Below are 23,245 nucleotides of genomic sequence, written 5' to 3'. Positions count from 1 at the left end.
CTCAAGTTCCAAGACAAATATTTGTATTTTATAGGAAAAATGATCACAGAAAAATTTAAACAAATCATTTGAGTTCAAAATTTATACTTTCTTCATGCCAATTTTATTTTATTTATTTATTTAAAAAAAATTTTTTTTAACGTTTATTTATTTTTGAGACAGAGAGAGACAGAGCATGAATGGGGGAGGGTCAGAGAGAGGGAGACACAGAATCTGAAACAGGCTCCAGGCTCTGAGCGGTCAGCACAGAGCCCGACGCGGGGCTCGAACTCACGGACCGTGAGATCATGACCTGAGCCGAAGTCGGACGCTTAACCGACCAAGCCACCCAGGCGCCCCTCTTCATGCCAATTTTAAACTATATGATATAACAGAATGATTTGATCTGTAATTTTTGGATTGTATTGAATTAGCTATTTGACAGCAATTGTCTGAGTAAAACAATCTTATGATTCATCAGTAAAGCATCTAAGGGATAAAAGAGATAGGATCTCTTACCTGTAATGAATAGACTCTATTAGTATGCCCCTGCAACGTGTGTAGACAGGTCTCAGTCTCTGGATCCCACACCTTCACCATAAAATCATATGCTCCACTAACAACCCTCCTGCCATCATATTGAACACAGCGGACTGCTGCTACATGACCCATCAAAACATGTAAACACTGGCCTGTCTCAATATCCCAAACCCTAAGAGTGGCATCTCGAGAACCGCTAACAACTCTGTAAAGGGAAAAAAAACAACAGAAAAAAAGTATTAGAATTTTTAACAGCATGAATAAACGTGATATACAAAGTCAGTGGTTATTATATTTTTTCTTTTCTTAAGCAGGAACACCTGTTTTCAAAGAAATCCTATATAAAACTGTGATATATAAACATTCACAAGTCAAGTTATCCTGGTTGGGAAGCCTAGAGTTCTGCCTGCTTTTGGTTCCTCCATTTATAAGGGGCTGTGGAGCACCTCGGGTTCTGTGGGACAATTTGAAAACTATTGTATTGTATTTGAAGAAGGAGAAAGAGAAGGAGGAGGAGGAGGAGGAGGAGGAGGAGAAGGAAGAGAAGAAGCATCAGCAGCAGCCGCCACCACTGCCAAGTGATAAATATATACAATAAGATCTTGATTTTAGAAATAAAATGCTAATGTGGGCAACATGTATAAAATGTTAGTGGGAGAACTCTGGTGTAGTATTTTGAATTTTATATTTCTTCTTTATTCTTTATGCCATTTCCCAAAATTTTAATTATGAATATATATTCTCTTTGTGATTAGGGAAAAAATTAATAAATGTTATTTAACAAAACAAATCTGAATTTGAAATTTAAACAGCTAAAGATATGTGTCTTACACCATATAATTCTGGTAATATTTACTAGTTTTAGAAAATCCTCAAATGAAGGCTGCATATGCTTATATTTATAGTCAATAGGCATGGAGGCATTAAGATGTACAGATTTTAAGATACACATAGGGAGGCAACAATGATCCCTTAAAAATTTGGCCTGACATTATTAAAACTATGCTCTTCTGAAGACCAGAGTGATACTAATATTACAATCGCCTTTGGATTACAAAGGAGAGCTGAAAACTCAGGTATCTTCATGTCATGCCAAAGAGATAACGAAAGGCCATAGATTCCACATTTGGAAGAGCAGAAAATGACAGCATTGAGTGATTTAAGTCAGAACATAATGGAAACTGAAATACAAGGTCTCTCAATATCAAACCCCCCAAATTTTAATAGTAGAGCGCACTGTTCAAGGTAGATTCAAACTACATATGAGAAGATACTTTTCTTCACATATTACAAATCTAGTGTGAAATCTGCTTAATGTAATGGTTCTCATAAAGAAGATGCTGTGGACAGAATTAAAGGTAAGGACTGCAGGAGATTCATGGTAAGAACCATCAGACCTTTTTTGACAAAGTAAAGTCGAAATCACATTTGTTTAACAGGGATACTGTGAAGACATGCCAATAGGAGATCGAAAGGATTTTAATAGGAGGGCTTTGTAGAAGGAGATCAAAGCAAGAGTGAAGGCAGTGAGAAGAAAAAAAGGCAAGCAGTTTGGTTTGGCTGAAACTATTTTGAAAACTGGATTGAGGATTTCTTCCTTGATTCGATAGACAACAGAAGGCTCTCAAAGGGCAATGACACTATCATAATTAGAAAAGAATTCTCTGTCAGCCATGTAAAAGGTGCGAAAACCAAGTGTGAAAGCTATGTCAATAGTTCAGGTGACTGGTAATGAGAATAAACTAAAACCCATGGGCCTCAGCTTTTGCCTAGATATAAGGGGATAGGATGGAGTGGAGGTAGGGTGGGTGGGTATTTAAAAAGACTCAGAAGCTTGAAGCCTGAATAACTGAATTTATCTACTAGCAGGGATATAAACACCAAAAAAAAAAAAAAAAAAAAAAAAAAGAGAGAGAGAGAAATTTTTGAAGATGATGAGTCATCAAAGCTGTACAACAATAAAATGCTACACAAGATTAGAAAATAGAATTTCAAGGAGGAAGCCAACAACATTACTAAATGAAGACGGAAATTTAGACAATCCCCCAATTTTAAGCCAACACACTACTGCTTTGCTAGTATAGAAACATCTGAAGTCTAATAAAGTCTAATTTAACATCACATTATCACTATCTCTCTAATAAACACAGTTTTATACAACTGAACTCTACACAAAAGGCCTCAGATTCACAAGTAACAGAGAAAGGATTTCCCCTTACCTTTTTTCATGGAGATGCATACAACGGACAGTGGAAGTATGCCCATACAAGGTGTGTATACATTCTCCGGTCTCTGCATTCCACACTTTTAGAGTCCGATCTGTAGATCCACTAATGATGATATTGTCTCTCATCTGTGATGACCATACTCCACCTGTGTGTCCCACTAATGTTCTCAGACACTGGAAAAACACTTAAGATGATTACTTTTGCGTAGAAAAGAAAATGATGTATTATAACATTTCAGTAGCTCATTAAATTTTGGGGTAAAGTTATTTATAAAATTTGACTGGCACATCAGAAAATAATTCCTCACATCAATATAACATGATCCCATCACTATTTATTGGTTTTTTTATTCAGTAGCATTATATATTAAACACACACGTACAACTGAGGAACAAGTATGTAGAAAGTAAAACACTTCTCATTAAAGTAAGACAGCTCCAGCCTGGTCTTTTTGATGAAATAATGATAAAATTGCAACTTCTTTCTTCCATATGAATGGATTCAATGAAAGAAGGCCAACTGTGTTAGGTGTGGCTTACATACCACATTTCATCTGAATCTGCCCCAAGGCAGCAGTTAGGAGCCAGGCAAAGTACTTCTGGACAAGTAAAGACAGATATTAAAACTCTGAAATAAGTCCAAAGCTAATATTACACTGTGGAAATATGAAGTTGCTTTAAAAAAATTTCTAACATCTGACTTGGAATATTTTAGAAGATTCTTGCCCAAGAATCAACGTGTTGTAAGACATCTTAAAAGACAAGGTTTTTGTTTTTTTCACATTTTCCTCTACTTTTTTTAGCTGGTCAGTTACTTAAGTCATGAAAACATTCTCCATTGGACAGATAAAAATAAGTATTCACTATAGAACAATTAAAATATAATACTGCGTACAGTGAAATTAATTGCTTAGACTACTTCTTTTCTTCAAACTCCTTCACTTATATATCGTATCTGCCTAACTTTCATCTCATAGGGCTTGAGATAAGTCTACATTAACATGATTTATTCAACTTCTAAACTATAGGTAAGTTACCAACAAAGCAGAAAAAACACATATCCCTCAATCATAGTTTTAAAAAAGTTTAAAAAAGACAATATAAGCGAGATGGCTAATAAAAGTGGGAAAAATTAACCAAAAAAAGATAAAGCACACCTGTGAGAATTATACAATAGCTAAGTCACAAAGATAGACTGACTATTTACAAGAAGAAACTAATGACATCGTATCCTGAGAAACATGATCTTTGTGCCACCGGAAAAACTAAATAAATTAGAAGCTCTGATATTTGTTATCAAAATAAGCTGCAGTCAAAAATGAACCCTTATTTTTTTCCTGGTTGGTCCCTGCAAAGGCATACATAAAATGTGAAGTGTGGAAAGAAGAAAGCTTACTTTGCCTGTGACCGCTGACCAAACTTTTAAAGTGTTGTCATCAGAACCACTAACTATTCGGTTACCACAGAACTGCAAGCATGTGATCACATGATCATCATGTCCTTTCAGAACCTACAAGATAGATGAGCAGATTAGAAATATATTATTAAACTAAATTTTTAAAAATACCAGTGAAAAGAAAAAGACACAAATAGGAGCCGCAATCTATAGTCTATTTCTTAAAATACAATTTATATAAAATATGAGGTAGCATCCATCCTTCCTGAATGATGAATCAAGTACTAAACATTTTCTTTGTTTTCCATATTCTATGATTTTTATACTTGAGATATCAACTATTAAAATTGAGTCAAGACTTTTATGAGTCAAAAACTCATAAAGATGGTTCAAACACAAATGTATTTTATAATCATCTATTTATCTATTCAAACCAAAAACTATGCATCTATGGTTTGCAATTTTCACACACAAAAACAAAAGTACCTACAAACGAGAAAGACAAAAGTAACGATAATTATCAACTTTTTTCAACTTAAAACAAAAAAAAGCCTGTTATAATGTATACATATTAATGTAACGGTATCTCTAATTGCTTTTTTCCGGTTGTATAATATAAGCATTTTTGTCACTCTTTATATACTTAGGATAAGACAGAAAATCAGTATTACACTTATATTTAGAGAAATAAAACTCAGAAAAGCCACCAAAAACACAAAACATGGGCACTGCTCAAAAAATCACGTTCTAACTACGTGGTCAGAGAGCAAGCAAAATCTCAAGCATATGACACAAAATTCAACAGGATACTCAGAAATTGTCACTTACATAAGATAGAATGACATGCAATTCAACTTATCTTTTATTCAAGTACAATTAGTTGTCAGACTGGAGAAATTAGCAACAGAGCAATGCTGTCAGTTACATTTTCGGTTATTTTAAAATATATTATTTTCTTTCCACAGGAGATAGGTGTCAAGTTATACTGCTGGCCAAGAAGAGTGTATCAGGTACCAACACTGATCAGTGCTTTCTGTTATACTGTGCAAGAGTTCAGTTACCTTAGGAGATTTGAGTTCTCCTCGCCTCCAGTTAGTATCAATTCTGTGCTGTCTGATATATGCACTTTTCCATGGACTATGTATGAAACCTGGTTTTATTACTTTTCTTCTCTTGATGTGCAATGGTTCATCAATACCTAAAGTTTTAAAGAGATAAAGAGTATAACTGCCATCACCAATAATAAAAATTACCCATTTTATAATGTATCTCATTTTCCCTTATGCTCAAAACCACTGAAATACAGGACACTGTCCAATTTCTAATACTGTATTATAAAACGATAATGTAAAGTTTGCATTCTCTGTGGCATGTTTTCATATTGACTTTTTCATTTCTTTCTCTAAATAATTCTATGAAACGTTGGATGTCAGGATGTACAGAAATGTGAGCCCTTATGCAATGTTTGTGAGAATATAAAATGGTATATTAGCTGCTATGGAAAAGAGTATGCTGGTTCATCAAAAAAATTAAACACAGAATTACCATATAATCCAGCAATTCCAATTCTGGATATACACCCAAGAGAATTGAAAGCAGAAACTTGAACAGATACTTGTACACCCACGTTCATAGCTGCATTATTCAAAATAGCTGAAAGGTGGAAGCATCCCAAGTGTCCATCGATGGACGAATAAAGAAACAAAATGTGGGATATATACAGTGGAATATTTATTCAGCCTCGATAAAGAAGAGAATTCTGACACATGCTACCACACAGATAAGCCTTGAAGACAGTATGCAAAATGAAACAAGTCAGTCCCAAAAAAGCAAATACCGTATGATTCCACTTATATGAGGCACATAGAGTAGTAGTCAAACTCATAGACAGAAAACAGAATGATGGATGCTAGGGGCTGCAGGGAGGAGGAATGAGTTCCTGCTAAATGGATATCAACTCTCAGCTGGGAAAGATGAAAAAGTTCCAAAGATGAATTGTACAAAACATGAATGTATTTCATGCCACTGAACTGTAATTTTTAAAATGGTTAGAATGGTAAGTTCTATCTTAGGTATATGTTACCACATTTTTTTAAAAAGTCATTAAAATAATGATTCTATGAGAGAAGGTAAGGCAGGGATGATTAATCCCACTTTATGTATATAGACACTTGAGAAGAGAAGGTTTCACTAGTCAAAGCTACAGACAGGGCAAAAGCAGGACAGAAACCAGGTATCCTGGATCTTCACCTTCCAGCTTTATTAACCATCAGTGCCCCTTATCAACTGTGATCTCCATGAAGGAGAAGGTAACCTGTAGAGTATCTGTCTCATGCTCTACCTTTCTTTCCAAAAATTTTTGCTTATCAGAGGCAAATCATATTTTTACATTTTTTTTTCAAAAATATAATTTTTTTAGATGCCTGCTGGAAAAAAAATGTCCTTTTGTTATTTAATATAGATAATACCTTCTCCTCTACTAAGAAAGGAGATTTTTTCTTTTTCTTTGTTCTGTTTGTTTGTTTATTTTTTTACAATTTTCAAGAACATAAGCTCCATGATGGGAAGAAAATGGGAGTTCAGTACTATATCCCCAACATTTAAGAATCTCTAGCTCATAGGAGGTGTTCAATAAATGTCTGTGAAAGAAAAGAATAGAATATGGAATATTTGAATACTGTTAATATAATTTTGGGGTTTCCTTTCTTCCTTCCTTCATTATATGACTGAGTAGTCATTTATTAGTGTGAATTCCAGTGAGTTTCTCTCCCAAGGACAGTTGCAATTGTAACTCGATCTTTAATTGTGAGTATTGGAGAGACGGACACCTTTCTCATCCATGAAACTGCTGGTAGAAATTAATTGCTATCTTATTTTAAACAAAAATTCCTATTTAGGTCTTTGGTTTGTCCTTCCTTTAAACGGAGGTATAGCTGACATACAATATTAGTATCAGGTATACAGCACAGTGGTTTGATATTTATATACGCTGCAAAATTGTCATGACAATAAATCTAGCTATCCTCTGTGAACTTACAAAGTTACTACAATATTATTGACTCTATTGCCCATGCTTACATTACATCCCCATGACTTACTTATTTTACAACTAGAAGCTTATAGTTCTTAATCCCCTTTACCTATTTTACCCGCCTCCCCAATTCCCCTCTCCTCTGGCAATTAACAGTCTGCTCTCTGTATACATGGGTCTGTGTTTTGCTTTGGTTTGTTTTTTTTTTTTTAGGTTTCCTCTAAATCATCCTCATCCGATCTTTTCAGACTGGGAAGCAAATCAGATACATTTGCTATTCTTTACTATCGCTCATTAAAGGGGTTAGCTGCGAGATCTAGCTCATTTGAATGTGTGGGGTAACCTGTGGATTTTATGTAAGTAGGTGAATGTAAATGAAGACTAATTTTTCATTCTTTGATAAGCGGCCAAAGTTCTCTTTTTTCAATTCTATGTGCACATATGAAACTTCTAATTTTTACTTTTTGCTATTTGTTTTCAGAGTCACTTTGCTTTTTCAGAGTCTAAAGATTTTCTCTTTGTGATTTTGAACCTTACCCTCTTCTTTGCATTTCTCTCTCCAGAGAAGGTTGTCTTCAGCCAAAATTCTCCAGTAGCGACAAGTCTGAGCCGCTTGTAGCAGGTCTTTGGGTTCCAGGAATGAAAGCACATAAAGTGCCAGCTATGAAAAGCAAAAGCACAGTATGTCCATATTTAAAAATACACATACAAAAATAATAAGTTAATCATTTACTATAGAATGAAGCACTTTTAGATAAACACAATATAATTCTACATTCTAATTTTTGAAATTGACTAATAGTTAATCTTAAACATATACCAGGCTTAAAAAACTCACTCTATTGGTTTTTATGAACTTCACTTGACTAACGTCACCTCTGCAAAGAATACTTAAGCTTCTCTGCCTCTGCTCTTTTGCTCTGTGAGCCTCAACTCAAGAATTCTACCATTTATGTACGTATGTATGTGTATGTACACTTTATTAGTCATTTAGATTTTGTACTTTTCCCACTACCATGTAAATTCACTGAAGTTATGACATAAATTAAGGAATGAGATTTCAGGGGCGCTTGAGGGGCTCACTCTATTGAATATCCAACTTCAGCTCAGGTCATGATCTTGTGGTTTGTGAGTTCGAGCCCTGCATTGGGCTCACTGCTGTCAGCCCTGAAGCTGTCAGCACAGAGCCCACTTCAGATCCTCTGTTCCACATCCCTCCCCAACCCTCCCCCACTTGCACTTTCTCTCTCTCTAAAAAACAAATGAACATTAAAAAAAAGAAATGAGATATCTAGATATTCTGTGTGGTAGGATTTCAGATCACTTCTGATAGATAAGATTAATAGTTCTTTATCACATCAAAGTGTCTATTATCACAATGATGAACTTCTCAAACATTTATACCCTTCAATGTAAATGACAAGAGGGTACAATTACTAAACTGCTCCACAGACATATAAAAGCAATTAGGTTCTAATTACTTTACATCGCTGGTGGGGATTTTCTTGATGGGCCAGATATATTTGTATATTTGTACCAGCTCTTTGGTATATCACTGATTTTAAAATTTTGTTTCCAAGGGTTGCAAACCATCATTTTTTTTTAAGCATGTATAATCAATTCAAGTAAATAAGGGAAGAAGAAAGAAAAAAGAGGGGGATGGTAACTTGTGAGTATGCTTATCCAATTAGCCTCACTAATCACATAAAAATTTAAATTATGATATTAGAACCCAAATGATCTAAACAAAGCAATAAAGTTTAGTGTTCACAGAAATTAAATTACAAGAATTAAAACAAACTATCATTTAAAGGGCCAAAGGCCATACAGGGAGTAAAAGCACAATTTGAATTATTTTCTGATGCTAAACAGTAATTACATGATATAAATTATGCTTACCCAAGAACATTATATAGAGAGAGCTCATCATTAATCACATATTTATTGAGTACACTTCATATAGAAAGTACTCCAGCCAGTCAGTATTCAATTTAATACTGTTACTGATAAATGACAGAAAAAACCTTTTTGTGGAATAATTATTTTTGGTCTATCGGAGAAGCCCATTCAGGATCATATTTAGAAACTGAGTAATTTTAAACAAAAAGGCATAACTATATCCAACAATCTACATATATGTGTATACGTACATACACATATACAAATACACAAACATAGACACAGATATAGATAGATATAGGTATCAACATTATACTTTTCTAATGGATACTCTATAAGTCACTTAATTTTGAAATTAAGCCTGGGCAAGTTGTTTAGTGCCAGTATAACAGTAATGATAACACCATATTTTTCTTCTATGTGAAATTCATATTTAATATAGAAATTAAAAGGCACAAAGTTATATTTGTGAAAAAGAGATGCTATTTAATGCCCAACATATTTAAAATGGTCATCTGAAAAAGTCTTATTCTTTGTTTTAGTTATCCAGCTGAAGTAGAAATCAGGTAATTTACAGAAACAGGTAATGGATCTTAAAGGCTAGAAAACGAATCCAGAGCACCTTAGATTTCAAAGGTACATCCTAAATCATCTATCATTTCCTTCACTACTGGTGATTATGAGCTCACCTAGTCCAGTGTCTGCATGCATTAAAGAGAAATGCATTAAAGAGTAAAGAAACACTTAGGTGCTAACGGAAGTTGAAGTGCTAACTCCACAGGTAACTGGTACATTTTTCCTTTAAAACAACAGAGGCCCTAACTCAACCATGAATTTCAACTTATTCTATTTAAATCTAGTCGTTCTACTAAAAACATCTAAGTATTGTAGAAAATACACATAGGAAAATAAAAAATATGAAAAAGAAAATCAGAACCAGTAAAAATATAAATCATAAAAGAAGTTAAGTTTAAATCAGGGAAAAAGTAGAACACAAATGCACTGGCAACAATATCTTACATGGTTTTTTAATTAAACTGCCAAGCACAAAAGGAACAACAATTAGTTATACAATTCTTAACGTGTATTATGGGGGAAGTATAACAATTCCTCAAAGGAAGCAAGGTTTAGTCATGTGGGGCTCCTTGCAGGAGGCAGAAAGTGGGCATTGTCCTGAACAACATCTCTATAATACCATAGCAGGGGAGTATAGGTTTGTTGTGGCCAAGTAAAATGGTCTGGCTAATCCAATTTTCTATTCATTTGTCTTTTTTTTTTTTTTTTTTTTTTTTTTAATGCTTATTTTGAGAGAGAGGGAGGCGGGGGGCGGGGCGCAGAGAGAAAGAATCCCAAGCAAGCTCTGCACTGTCAGTGTAGAGCCCGACATGGGGCTCGAACTCACAAACCATGAGATCATAACCTGAGCCAAAATTAAGAGTTGGAAACTTAACTGATTGAGCCATTCAGACACCCCTCTTTTCATTTCTCGTAAAGGTAAAATCTGGATTAGTAATTCCTCCTAAGGACTCAACAGACAGAAGCTCTTAAATTGAACATCTATTTTAGATAACCTTTTCCTTGACCAAACTTGTCATTTCAGTGAGAGTTGCTATTTTTTGTTTTTCTCTTTAACCTATGTAAGAGACCACCATATTATACGTGAGAGGGAACTAATACTTTCCCAGCAAATTGCTGTATTTCCCTGGATTGAACTAGTGAAACAGGGGTTAAAAAAAGAATAAAGAAATTGTTGGCTGATCCTATGTTAAGAGTTCAGGTTTGGGGGGTACCTGAGTGGCTCAGTTGGTTAAGCATCAACTCTTGATTTTGGCTCATGATCTCACGGTTCATGAATTTGAACCACGCATGGAGCTCTGCGTGACAGTCTGCTTGGGATTCTCTTTCTCTCCTTCCTTCTCTCTGCCCCTTTCCTGCTTGCTTGCTCTCTCTCTCCAAATAAATAGTAAATAAACTTTAAAAAAATTGAAGAATTTAGGTTTTGTTCTAGGTCATCTACTGCATCACTATGCTTTTCTTGGCATTTATTTACAAAAATAAGGATAATGCAGTATATCACAAGCCTCCCACGTGAGACTAGTGACATTTTTATCAAGGTTTTTGAGATTAAAAAGTAAGTGTTGATGGGCTGCCTGGGTGGCTCAATCGGTTGAGTGTCTGACTTCGGCTCAGGTCATGATCTCATGGTTTGTGAGTTCGAGTCCCACATCAGGCTCTGTGCTGCTGACAGCTCGGAGCCTGGAACCTGCTTCGGATTCTGTGTCTCCCTCTCTCTCTGCCCCTCCCCAGCTCACACTCTGTCTCTTTCTCTCTCTCTCTCAAAAATAAACATTAAAAAAAAAAAAAAAAAAGTAAGTGTTGGTAAAGAGCTTTGAGATCTGTTGAAAGGAATTATAAGAAAATCATTACAAGTCCATTTCCTGACATGAAAGTAGTGATGTTTTAAATAATAATAGCACTTAGTCTCCAATAAGATAATAGTTTCCTTAAGGACTTAGATCTATACCATTCTTTCTCCGAATATAAAATAAAGCATTTTTTCAAAATATGAAATGTTTCCTAGTAGTTGAAAAAGAGGGAAAATGCAGAAGATCTGCTAAGCCAGAGCTCACTCTTGTTCATTTCTCTAGCCTCCCTACTTTTTCCTCAGGCAATCTTGAAAAGAACACTTAATCCAAAAAAATCTTTATTGCATTTACACTGGTTATCAATAATTTGTGCTTAATTCTTAGACTCTTAAAAATATTTTCATAGTCTTCGGATTTTAAGTATTTTTTGTGTTCAAAAGTTATTATGGAAATACAAATAAAGCAAAACAAAAGATTCACCATTTTTAGAGACAAGAGGATAAACTAGACTAAGAGAAAGTCTGTATTTTAACAAAGATACTACCTTCTAAAATAAGGAGGATATCTAGGGAAACCATGAAGAAAATATTAGAGGGACTAACTTTACTTTCAGTCAAATACTTATAAAAGTGCTACCTATTATGAATGTCTTTCTGGAAGCAAAGAGAGCTTATGTCATTTCATAAGCCAATTCTATTCAAAAGGTTCAGGTTTAGCATGAGCCAGCAAGAATAAAAAATTTTTTCTGGGACAATGCTATTTTTTTTTTTTTTTCTGCCACTTAAAAAAAAATCATTCCAAAGAAGAAACATTTCAGGAAAAAGATATTATTTCCACTTTGCCTTCTCTTAGAGTAATGCTTAGTTTCATACATTAAATATGATAAAACTATTTTATTCATATCCAATGTGAAATTATTGAGACTATGTTTAATGCCCTTAGGATATTTAGAATGGTTATCCAAAAAAACTGACTCTTTTTCTCTTCATATTTGAAGTTTTAAGATCATTTGCAGTAGTATATTAGTGTCTTATATATTGTTTTCTTAGCTGACATATAATTAGTGGCACATGAATAATTTGTGAAAATATAAACCACGTGACATTGATTATTTAATGTCATATTATTTGTTTGCTGACAGGAATGAAACTGTGAAGCCTATAACATCAATAAAAGAACAACATCTAAGCTATGCCTCATTTATGCAGCCAAGAATGCCCATGTGATCAAAATCAATCTATGATAAAAAATAGTGTCAGTTCACATAAAGATATAAAAACTAGGCATAAGTAATTCCAAAAGAAATGCCATAAGGATGTAATCGATGCAGGAAATCTGTGAGTGTGTGTGTGTGTGTGTGTGTGTGTGTGTGTGCGCGCGCGTGCACGTGCGCGCGTGCATGGGAGAGAGAGAGTGAGAGAGATGGGGAAAGACGAAGGATGATTAGTAGAAAAAGATACACATGTGAGATTCCACATATTAAAAAAAAAATTACATAATGTGAGTTAACAGAGAACTATCATTCAATAGAATCATAAAACTATTAGTCTCAGAGGGATTTTGGAGAAACAAACAACAAAAATCTGTTTTAATAAAATCAGAATTTCTAAAAAAATCTGCTACTATATATAATAAATGTACCAAGACAACTAAAGGTTGGGCTTCAAATAACCTGGGAAAAAATTATGATAAAGGAATAATCAAATTAATGAAACTCAATAGTTTACTCTCCTATGACTTACTGCAGGGGTGGAAAGAAGTCACTTAGTCCATAAATATACTTGAATCTGGAAATGATACTATTAAGTCATGGCAGCATATCATTTACATCTCTCTTTAACACTAATTAAGAGCGTTAAACCGACAATACTGAATACCATAATTAGCATGATCATGTTTAAAGGTGGTCGCTATGGAGTTATATTATCAAATAGCACCCAGAAGAATATAATTGATAATCCTTACCTCTTTAGGGAGCAAGGAAATGAAGTCTCGTTGAAACTGGGGTTCTATCACTTGCATCATATGTTTTACTTGTGTTGGTTCACAACTATCAATAAGTTCATCTAAAGCAAGCAATTTCTCTGGTCCACTCCAGCTCTATCAAAAAGGAAGTAGAAATTTTTATTATTTTAATAGATGTCTCAAGCTATAAACTCATAAAGGAAAATCCACGTTTACACATAACATAAAAAGTGGCTGCTTACAGTGAAAGTTTCTCCAGGAGTCACTGAAGTGATAATCAATTATTCTCATCAAATTTACTAGGTACCTTTATTTTATAAAAGCTTAAGAAAAAGTCATGATTTTGACAAATATTTTTGTACCATATTATTATAAATATTATATGTTCATCTACTATCAAGATAAGAAATCAGAGTTTTATCTGGAAACATCAACTTGGGCTACTAAGTAAACAAGGTATTTTATATTCTTTCCAGTGGGCACCATAAAATTTGATAGTGTTAATAAGGAACCCATCTCAGAGGAGACTGGCAGCATGATTTAGAGAAAAATTAATAGCTGGATATACTGCAAATCTGACAAGTGTCTTCCACAAAATAAAAGAACTTTGATTTATTATGTGAAAATAATTTGAAATTAAAAGCAGCAAAAACATAAAACAGTAACTGACTTAGTACTGATACTAGAATGTGAACAAAAGGGTCAGAAACAAAGTACTACTTATGGGAAAGACAAAAACGCATTATTATACTTTAAAAAACAGAAACTACTTTATACTAGGGGATTATTAAAAAAATTTTTTTTTGCCAGTGAGGAACATCTGCACAGAAAAGCCATGATTCTTAAAAGGAAACATTAAAAAGCTATGTGAATAATTTAGAGTGTTAGAATTTCCCCTCAAAATAATCATGTAAAACATGTAAATAACTTTGTGATGCTTAAGTGAAAGAACATCCTTGACCAGGCTGATTTAAGTACCTTTGTGAATTATTATGTCCAATTTGACATTCCATTTCTTGCTCAAACTAGGAACCTGGATTTTGTAATATATGAAATGGATAATAATTGAAAACTGAGATATACTCAGGACACAGGAAGCCTTATTTAGAATACTTTTTAAAGTACTGTAGTTAAAATTTTTTTTGTCCCTTTAGAATCTACAATGAATTTCATTGTAGGTGAAACTCCTATTATAAGGTGTAGATTATGTTAATACTATCAAACATTTCAATAGTATTTCCAAAGCACTTACCACAAACATTATCTTACTTAATCATAAAAACTCTGGGAAACATTCCCATTTTACCACCAAATATGAGGAAACATAGACTCTAATAAATCGTATTCTTTTCTTTTACTTCCATATACCTGCATACCTAGAAGATTCTCCTTGAGAACCCACCTTGGACCCTTTTTAATTAGGGTGAGGACTTATGCACAGAAATAAAAACTACTCAAATATATGTATTTGCATACTCATGACCAATGAAAAGCAGTTACTTTGAAGTTCGACTGTTTTGTTCAGTTTTTCTCACACAGCTTCAAATCCTAGTTCAAAATTTACCTCTTTAACAAAACTTACACTGATCATCTCCCCTCATCTCTGATCATTTACTATCAATACTATAAACTCTAATTTATTGATATAGATTCCTCATAGAATTGAAGGTGGGTTTTCATAAATATGTTGTTCCCCTCCATTCATGGACACAAGTATGAGGACATATCCAATTTGGGTAACAGATAACTTATGCTGACTTGATTAAAATGCAGCTTTAAGTAACCTGATAGCACAATAATCTTAATTACTTAATTAAATTTAATTTAATTATTGAAAACTTTTTAAACACCTTTGCATATATGACTGTTTGCCTTAGAAACAATTTTTGGAAGTTTTTATGGTTAAATTTTGATATAAAAATAAAGGTATCCTATGTAATCTTCTACAGTAATAGGGTGAAAAACCTTACAACATATTACTACTCTATGTACCTTACATAGATTAATGACATGAATAGCTACTATGAATATTTCTACTTTAAGGCAATATACTTGTTTAATGTCTTTTTTTCAGTTAATGAATTATTAGTTTTCTTAAGAAAGAAAAGGGTAGAAAAACATTATTAATACATGATATATTACTGCTAATAGATGGAAAACGTATTTTATCAAGGATTTTAGGGGATCGGGTGTAGAATGTGAAAAGCCAGAATAAAAAATAAACAACTAATTCAGATTTTAAGTAAATACTAAAAGCTATGTCAGAAATTTCTATATATTTAAGCAAAGTCCATGACAAAAATTATGCTTGCATAGGAAAATATTTCTAAGATTTTAAACAATGTTTTTGTTTTAAACAATATTTGATTTAACAAGTCAAATAAAATTAAATGCATATCTGTGTTTAAATTATACATACATTCAACAGATGTTACTTTGTGACCCTTTATTTAAAATTATACCACTGACAAGGATTAGCAACACAGGCTGCAAGCTAGGTAGTAAATGAGACTGTTTCCACCTACCACACATATTCAATAGTCTAATTACTTAAAGTCACTTTCCTTAGATGGTTTCGACAAAGGTATGAACAATATAGAAAGCTTTCCTCTCCCCAGCCTGGATTTCTTCCAGATTGGTATATAAAATTGCCCATTCAACATGTATTCTTAGATATGCAATAAAAACTTAACATATCCATGATCTTTCTCTTCAAATATGCATGTCCATAATCCTCCCTATTTCAGTAAACCGTAACTCTATTCTCTTAGTTGCTCAAGCCAAAAACTCTGGAGTCATCCCTAACTCTCCCATTCTCACCACTGTTAGATGGTTCTGATCCATCAATGAATTTTAAGGCCTTAAGCTTCAAAATATATCCAGAATCTGACTGTTAACTACATTGGCATAGCTACTATATTATCTCTCGCGTGGATTATTCCTTTCCACAAGCTTCCTTGTTCTATTCTTCACAAAACAGTCAGTGATACTGCTAAAAATCACTCACTCTTCTGCTTAAAACCCTCTAGTGGCTTCCGACTTCAAAGTAAAAACCAGGGGCACCTGGGTAGCTCAGTCAGTTAAGTGTCCAACTTCGGCTCAGGTCGTGACCTCATGGCTCATGACTTTGAGCCCCAGGTTGGGATCTGTGATGACAGCTCAGAGCCTGGAGCCTGCTTCAGATTCTGTGTCTCCCTCTCTCTCTGCCCCTACCCCACTCATGCTCTGTCTGTTTCTCTCTCTTTCAAAAATAAACATTAAAAACATTTTTCAAAAAAAATTAAAAGTAAAAACCAGTCTGGGTTGGCCTACAAGGTTCTATTTCCTACTCCTTTCCCTCTTGTTTAGTCGCTTTAGCCATAGACAAACCAAGCATGCTCCGCTTCAGAGCCTTTTCACTTGCTGTTCCTGGAACATTCTTGCCCTTGATATCCACATGGCTTCTTCCCTATGTCCTTCTGAGACCAACTCCAGGCAACCTTTTTAAAACTGCAAACCAGTTCCAACCCCCCGCCCCCATTCCATCCCTCTCCTATAATGTAAGTTCTGTGGAAAAGAGTTTTTGGTCTGTTTTGTTCACTATTGTATTCCAAATCCAAAGTAGAACCTAGCACCAGTAATTATTTGTTGAATAAATAAATGAATCCCCAAAGAGTCAGGAAATACCACACCACCACTAACTCAAAATTCTCTCCAGAGAGTGTTTCTGGTATTTATATTTGATGGTATTACTAGGACTTACTTGTTTAGTTTGGCTCCAAGACTGATTCCAAATTTTTGCATACATGGTTTACCAGCAAGGGAAGTATGTATTAACTTGAAAAACTAGCAGTTAGTGACTATATTAAAACAAAATAACAACAACCCTCATTCCTTTAATGAGGAATAGTGGAAATAGCAGTCAATTTCAGATCAGGAAACCCAACTTTTAGAGGTGATACTGACACTAATTAGATTACACTTTAACCTCTGCAGGCCTTATTTCTGCATCTGCAAAATTGCTGGATAATTCTGATAATTATTTTATTTCTGTTCTAAAAAATAGTTGTCCTGGATGAAAGCATCTTCCTTTGGTCTTTTATGGTAAAGTTATGTGAGAACTTACTTAAGGAGATAGGAAAAACATTCCAAATTTGGCGAGGATCAAAAGAAACAAAACTTAATTTGTTGGCAAAATTGCAAATGCAAACTTGAAAATTCCCCACGAAAGCAGTATTTTATTTCAGATAATTAGAGAATGAAGGTAGTAGTGAAGAATATAAGAAGCACTGAACTGCAATTAGGGGCTGGGGTTTCACCAGTAAACTCACCATGGAACCATATGAAAGTCCCTTAATTAATCTCAGAGACCCCACCTGTATAATGAGGGGCTTGGTCCAGACCAGTGTTTCCCAAATGCTGGTTGAGGAGTGTAAGAATCAGAGTCCTAGAACTCATCATCAAAGAGTCTGATTCAGTAGTCAAGGTGGGGCTGAGGACATTTTGTGTTTCACATAAACAACTCATCCAGTATTGATGCAAGTGACTCACAAACACTGTTGGTTACTAGTCTGGATGATCTCTATACCCCATTCAGATATGTACACATTGTGACTTTCGGTAGTACCACGCCTGAATTTCATGTGGTAAAGAACCGATTTCTCATGACTTTCTTAAACACACACTTTCTTCTTCACGCAAGGTTTCTTAACCATACTGCCTCAAATACAATTGCAAAGTAACACTGAATTCATTTTATTTTGGCATAATCCTGTTTTGGTATTTTGTTGACTAGCAAATAAAAAAGATCTAAATAAAACAGAGAACATGTACAATTTCTAAGTGTTACCGTGGTACTTAATTAAATCCTTCAAGAGAGTGTTTTTACTCCACTTTTAATGTCAAAACACATAAGTATTTTCTACTTTATCATTTAAAAAATATTTGAGTATTAGTATTTTCAAAGTACATTCATTATTTTAATGCAATGCAAATTTTTTTATTAAAATAATGCTAATAACATTTGTATGAAGCTGTTTTTAATAGCCCTTTTTTAGACCTGAGAAAACGGAGGTTCACAAAGGCTATTTCTTGACCAAGAGAAGAAACGAACATTGAGTCTCCAGTGTTATTTCCACATAAAGCTTTAAGCACATTTACATGTTGTCTCCTGTTTGACGACTTTTTAGTGTTGTATCTGTCTTACAGAGGATGAAAATAGGCAAGAGTGGTTACGTAATACCAATAAAATTACCTAGTATTAAGGAGCAAAGCCAAAATTTGTACTAAGATCTTTTTCTTCTAAGTCATATGTGCTTCTCATTTATATCAGGATGCCTCTAAATATAAATTTCAACATAAGATCATAATAATGTTATTGATGCCTTTACTTGCTCTAAAATTTTCAAGTAAAAAAACCTATATGTAACACCCAAATGCACAAACAAAATGACCAATCCTCTGCCCCCAAATTAACAACCTGAAGCATCAATCTGGCTGCCAAAAAAAGTAGAACCAATGGCTACTAAAAATTTACACAGTACAAAATTTCTGGTTTTTTGTTTTGTTTTGAATTTCCACTTCAATTTTGCAATGCCATTTTGTTTCAATTTCCCTTTATCCAAAATGGTATATCATTTGTTCTCATTCCATTTATAAATTGAGTACAGAGTACTTTGTCGGAATAGATGGAGCTGGACCAAAACAATGCTGTATCACTGCCTTAGGAGCAATAGCAGAACAGTAAGGGGATGAGCTCTCCCATTTTGCTTGTTATGCAACGGAAAAGTCATCATTAAATACCCCCACAGCACACTTGTAGAAATCATGCCAGTCTAATTATCCCTCCACTATAGCACACAGGGTCAACTCATGACTCCCCTACTTTACTATGAAATTATATCTCTCTACAAGTTGGCCATGAAAGCCCTATAAGCTTTTAGGCAAGTGATTCATCTCTAGTTACTTTGGCACCAGCCCTGAAAATAAAGGGCAATGCACAACAATGAGGACCTGGGTGTGTAAGAGACAGATATGGTACTCAAAAGATTAAGGTCCTGATTCACCTGTTTAGTTGACTTTTTGTTGCTAAAAGATTTCTTTGTTGCAGAATATTTATCTGAAAAAAACACTATACCTGGAGGGATAATTCTACCTGTTATTCCTATTAGCTAAGAACAAGTTGTCTTCACTGCATCTACTTCTCATACGAAAAGCAATCAAATGGGCTTTTTTACAAAGGCTAGCCTAATATTCTTTAATTTATTGAATCCCATTTATTGTAAGAAACTTTTTGTTTTTTTTTTTTTTTTACAAATAAGATTTCTGAAGATGGGATGCATCTAATAACCTAGATATTAGGCATCTCAGACTTGGTGACATACAATATGTGGTAACGTGGACATCTCATTAAGAAAAGCATGAATGAGCTGAACAAGTAAACATTCTACAAAGAACTCCTGAAAACATCCTCACTGCAAAATAAAGCAAATACTCCCTCCCTTCTATAAATCAATATTTGAGAGAGTTCTCTTAAAATTGGGAAAAGTCTAAATGTCTAGCAAAGAATATTTTGGTACTCTAAAACACCGGAAAAAATAGGCCCATGTCACATACAAAATAAATCACTTGACATCCTTGTGATAAGAAATAAAGCTTTTCATATAAAATAAATATTTTGCACGCTGTCCACAATGATGAGAAAACTATTACCAATAGTGTAAAATTTTCAATCATGTTGATGCTTTCTTATAAAAATGATATTAAGTAATTCTTCTGCGTTATTCTCAAGCGCTCTGCCGCTCACACTGTGTGCGTGTGCTTGACAACACACAGCCATATTCCCATCTCCTTGGCTTAATCAGAGATGATAAAAATCTTTGAAGTATTTCTTTGTGACTCTATGAATGTCTGACTCTTCTTTTTACCTCTTATTGATGGGATACATTTCGTATCGAAAGGCTATGATAAAAAAAATTAAAATTGAGTTCATGCATAGGAAAAAATTAATTAAAATTTTTAAAAAAATCAGGAACCTAAGGTAAAAGAACTGGGAGAAGGGAAGGGGGGTACTAATCCTTGGGGAAAGGTAAGGTTAATCAACACAGGACTATGAAGACAGAAAAAAAATTCTTTGTGATTGTAGTGGCTTATAACATTATCATGAGAGTGACACACAACTTCCATCCTCAGTCCCAGCACTGGTGACATTTGGGGCCTGACAACACTCGGCTATAGGAGGCTGTGCTTTACGTGGCCACTACTTACCAGATGCCAGCGGCATCCTGCCCTCCACCCCATCAGTTGCAACAACCAAAACTGTTTCATCTGAGGGAAAAACCTGCCCCCTGTCAAGAACCACTGCTCTAACCTTACAGTCAACAACTGGAAAAAAAAAAAAAAAGGTTACCCTAGTTTCTCTGAAATCACCTGAAGGGTAGAAAACAATTTTTAAAATCCATTTAAAAACAACACTGATTCAAGTGAATTTTCCAGCTACAGAAGAAAAAGACTGGGACGTTTATTTAGTTTTTGCCCAGGAATTTAATTTATAAGGATTTACATAATGGATATTGTAAAAATCTGAAATATCAGATAAAGTCAAACAAAGTATCTTCTTTTTCCCTTATTCATTCTTATTCCCATATGCATTCATAAAATACTACCAATCAAGCAGCTAGAGGTAAGGAAATATATTCATTTTACATTAATGTCATGGATAATATCAGAGATACCGTGACTTCACATAACTTATATTATTTGATATTTACAAAGAATAATTAAGTGTTTAATCTAGGTCAACTATTTTGCTAAATGCTTAATATATATGCATTGTCTCACTGGAAGAAGAGATAAATCTATTTAATATCACTACCAGGATTTACAAAATTCTTAACAGAGGTTTGGTTGTAGCCAATCTTCCTGGTAAACTTTCAAAGAATTTAAATGCCAGTAAAATACAGTAATCAGCATATGAACACAACAAGCCATACACCAGCATGGCACTGATGAAGAGAAGCTGTATCAAAGTCTTGGAGGCTACTAGGGTAACAGTGATGGCTAAATCACCACAAGTGACTAATTAGAGGAGTTCCTGCATTACTCCTAAATGCTTAACTTCTAAGCAAGAAATTTTGGAAAACAAGTACATTCAGAAACCCCAACATAAAAGAGAAAAGGAAGAAAGGTCTTACTATCTAAAAAGCAACAACAAAACAAATACACACTTATACAAAATAAGCACTGGATTCTCTTGATTAATGCGTTTAAAAATTAAGATGAGCTCCCTTATCTTCAATAGCTTTTTTTATTGACATATACTTCTCACAAGGTCCAATTCACCATTTAAAATGTTCACCTGAATGGTTTCCAGAACACCTGTCTTGCTGTACAACCATCACCTCTGTCCACTCCAGAACACTTCCATCACCCCAGAAAGAAATCCCATACCTGTCAGCAGCTAGCCCCAACATCCCCTCACCAATCACATAGCAATCACTAATCTATCTTCTGTCTCTATATATTTGCCTGTTCTGGATATTTCATGTCATTTTTGTGACTGGCTTCTTTCACTTAACATAATGTTTTTAAGATTCATCCATGGTGTAGCATGTAACAGTTCCTTCTCATGGCTGAAAAATCCCTTATTTTTTGCAGCAATTAAGTGAAGCATTTCAAATACTGTGTTTAGACATGTCACCTGAAACATTTTCAGCCATTCCTGAAGGCCTGTAGGTGGTTGGACAGATGTAATTCGACGTCGTTGTTGCCCTTGGCCATTGGCTGCTCGCAGGTCTCCAAAAGTTGTGGGTGTTGCTGAACATGGTACAAGTCCAGTGGTACTACAAAAAAACACAAGAGTGGAAACAAAGGTAGGTATTTGTTAAGAATAATGGGCTCTAATTTAAATAAGCATGTGATGTGGCATATGTCAAACATCAACAGAATTATTATTTTTATTTGCTTATTGCCAGAGAGCAAGGATACACAAAATCTATTCCGCTATTCTTAGAGCAGGTTTCCTCCCTCCTACATAGCCACCTGTTATTATCCCAGCAATGCTAACTGCAACCACATGACAGAATCTCTATGGCAAAACTGCAACTTGTTGATACATACAAATAATGTTACAATACTTCTTTAGAAGATACAGGTTCTACCTCTGTTATGACTGGTCTTCAGTAACTTAATTAAATAGAAGTTTAAATTTCCTTTATAAAAAGGGTGTGAAACTTATTAATGGTTTAAAAAATTCATATGTAGAAGCAGTATGCTCATATATTTTAGACATTTCACCACACACATTATTCCTTAATTTTCAACTCAGATGCTTTCTAAATTATTTATAATATTTATCTCTCTCTCTCCAACTTTCCACTGTTATTTATAAAGCTTAGTCTAAATAACATTTGACAGGAACAAGCCTTGATTAGACATGTATTTACTCAAAACAGTAAGTATTGAAAACTTACTATATGATATGTAAAATTGAATCAAATGAGATCATCTGAACACTTTCATAGAATAATTTAAACTCTGAGACATTACAGAAAATAAACCTTCAATTCTGCCACTAGTAAAGTCAAAGAGTTAAGACTAAATGATCTATCTCTAAAACTGTCCAACTCTCCTAAAAATGACTAATAGCAGAAAAGTATAGTTATAACCAAGTTATTAATATATTAAACTTTCTTCCTAATTTCAATATATAATTAAATTATTTAATCGAGGTAAATTCTGAATATCTCTATTTTGGAGACATTTGAATAAAAAGTTCAGGAAGACTCATAGTTACATTTGTAAAATAATCTTCAATTTATTGAGCTATGATAATAAAGTGTTTTATATGTGAAGAACATACAAAT

General features: G+C 34.1%; 1 protein-coding gene across 5 annotated transcripts in view; it reads right to left on the bottom strand.

The window, feature by feature from the left end:
* Window positions 1–23,245, bottom strand: part of FBXW7 (F-box and WD repeat domain containing 7) — a 230,830-nt gene that overhangs the window by 5,433 nt on the left and 202,152 nt on the right. For all 5 annotated transcript variants that reach the window (XM_045465713.1, XM_045465707.1, XM_045465700.1 and 2 more), the window contains 7 exons: window positions 22,081–22,222; window positions 13,404–13,538; window positions 7,711–7,834; window positions 5,204–5,340; window positions 4,143–4,256; window positions 2,739–2,920; window positions 499–724 (listed from right to left, as the gene is read on the bottom strand). In XM_045465713.1, the coding sequence (XP_045321669.1) occupies window positions 499–724; window positions 2,739–2,920; window positions 4,143–4,256; window positions 5,204–5,340; window positions 7,711–7,834; window positions 13,404–13,538; window positions 22,081–22,222 (1,060 nt within the window). The remainder of the gene's footprint in view (window positions 1–498; window positions 725–2,738; window positions 2,921–4,142; window positions 4,257–5,203; window positions 5,341–7,710; window positions 7,835–13,403; window positions 13,539–22,080; window positions 22,223–23,245) is intronic.

The sequence above is a fragment of the Leopardus geoffroyi genome, chromosome B1 (genome assembly GCF_018350155.1).
Source record: "Leopardus geoffroyi isolate Oge1 chromosome B1, O.geoffroyi_Oge1_pat1.0, whole genome shotgun sequence".
Taxonomy (NCBI): Eukaryota; Metazoa; Chordata; class Mammalia; order Carnivora; family Felidae; genus Leopardus; species Leopardus geoffroyi.
Note: the sequence above shows the minus strand (reverse complement) of the source record. Positions and strands in the feature narration are given on the sequence as shown.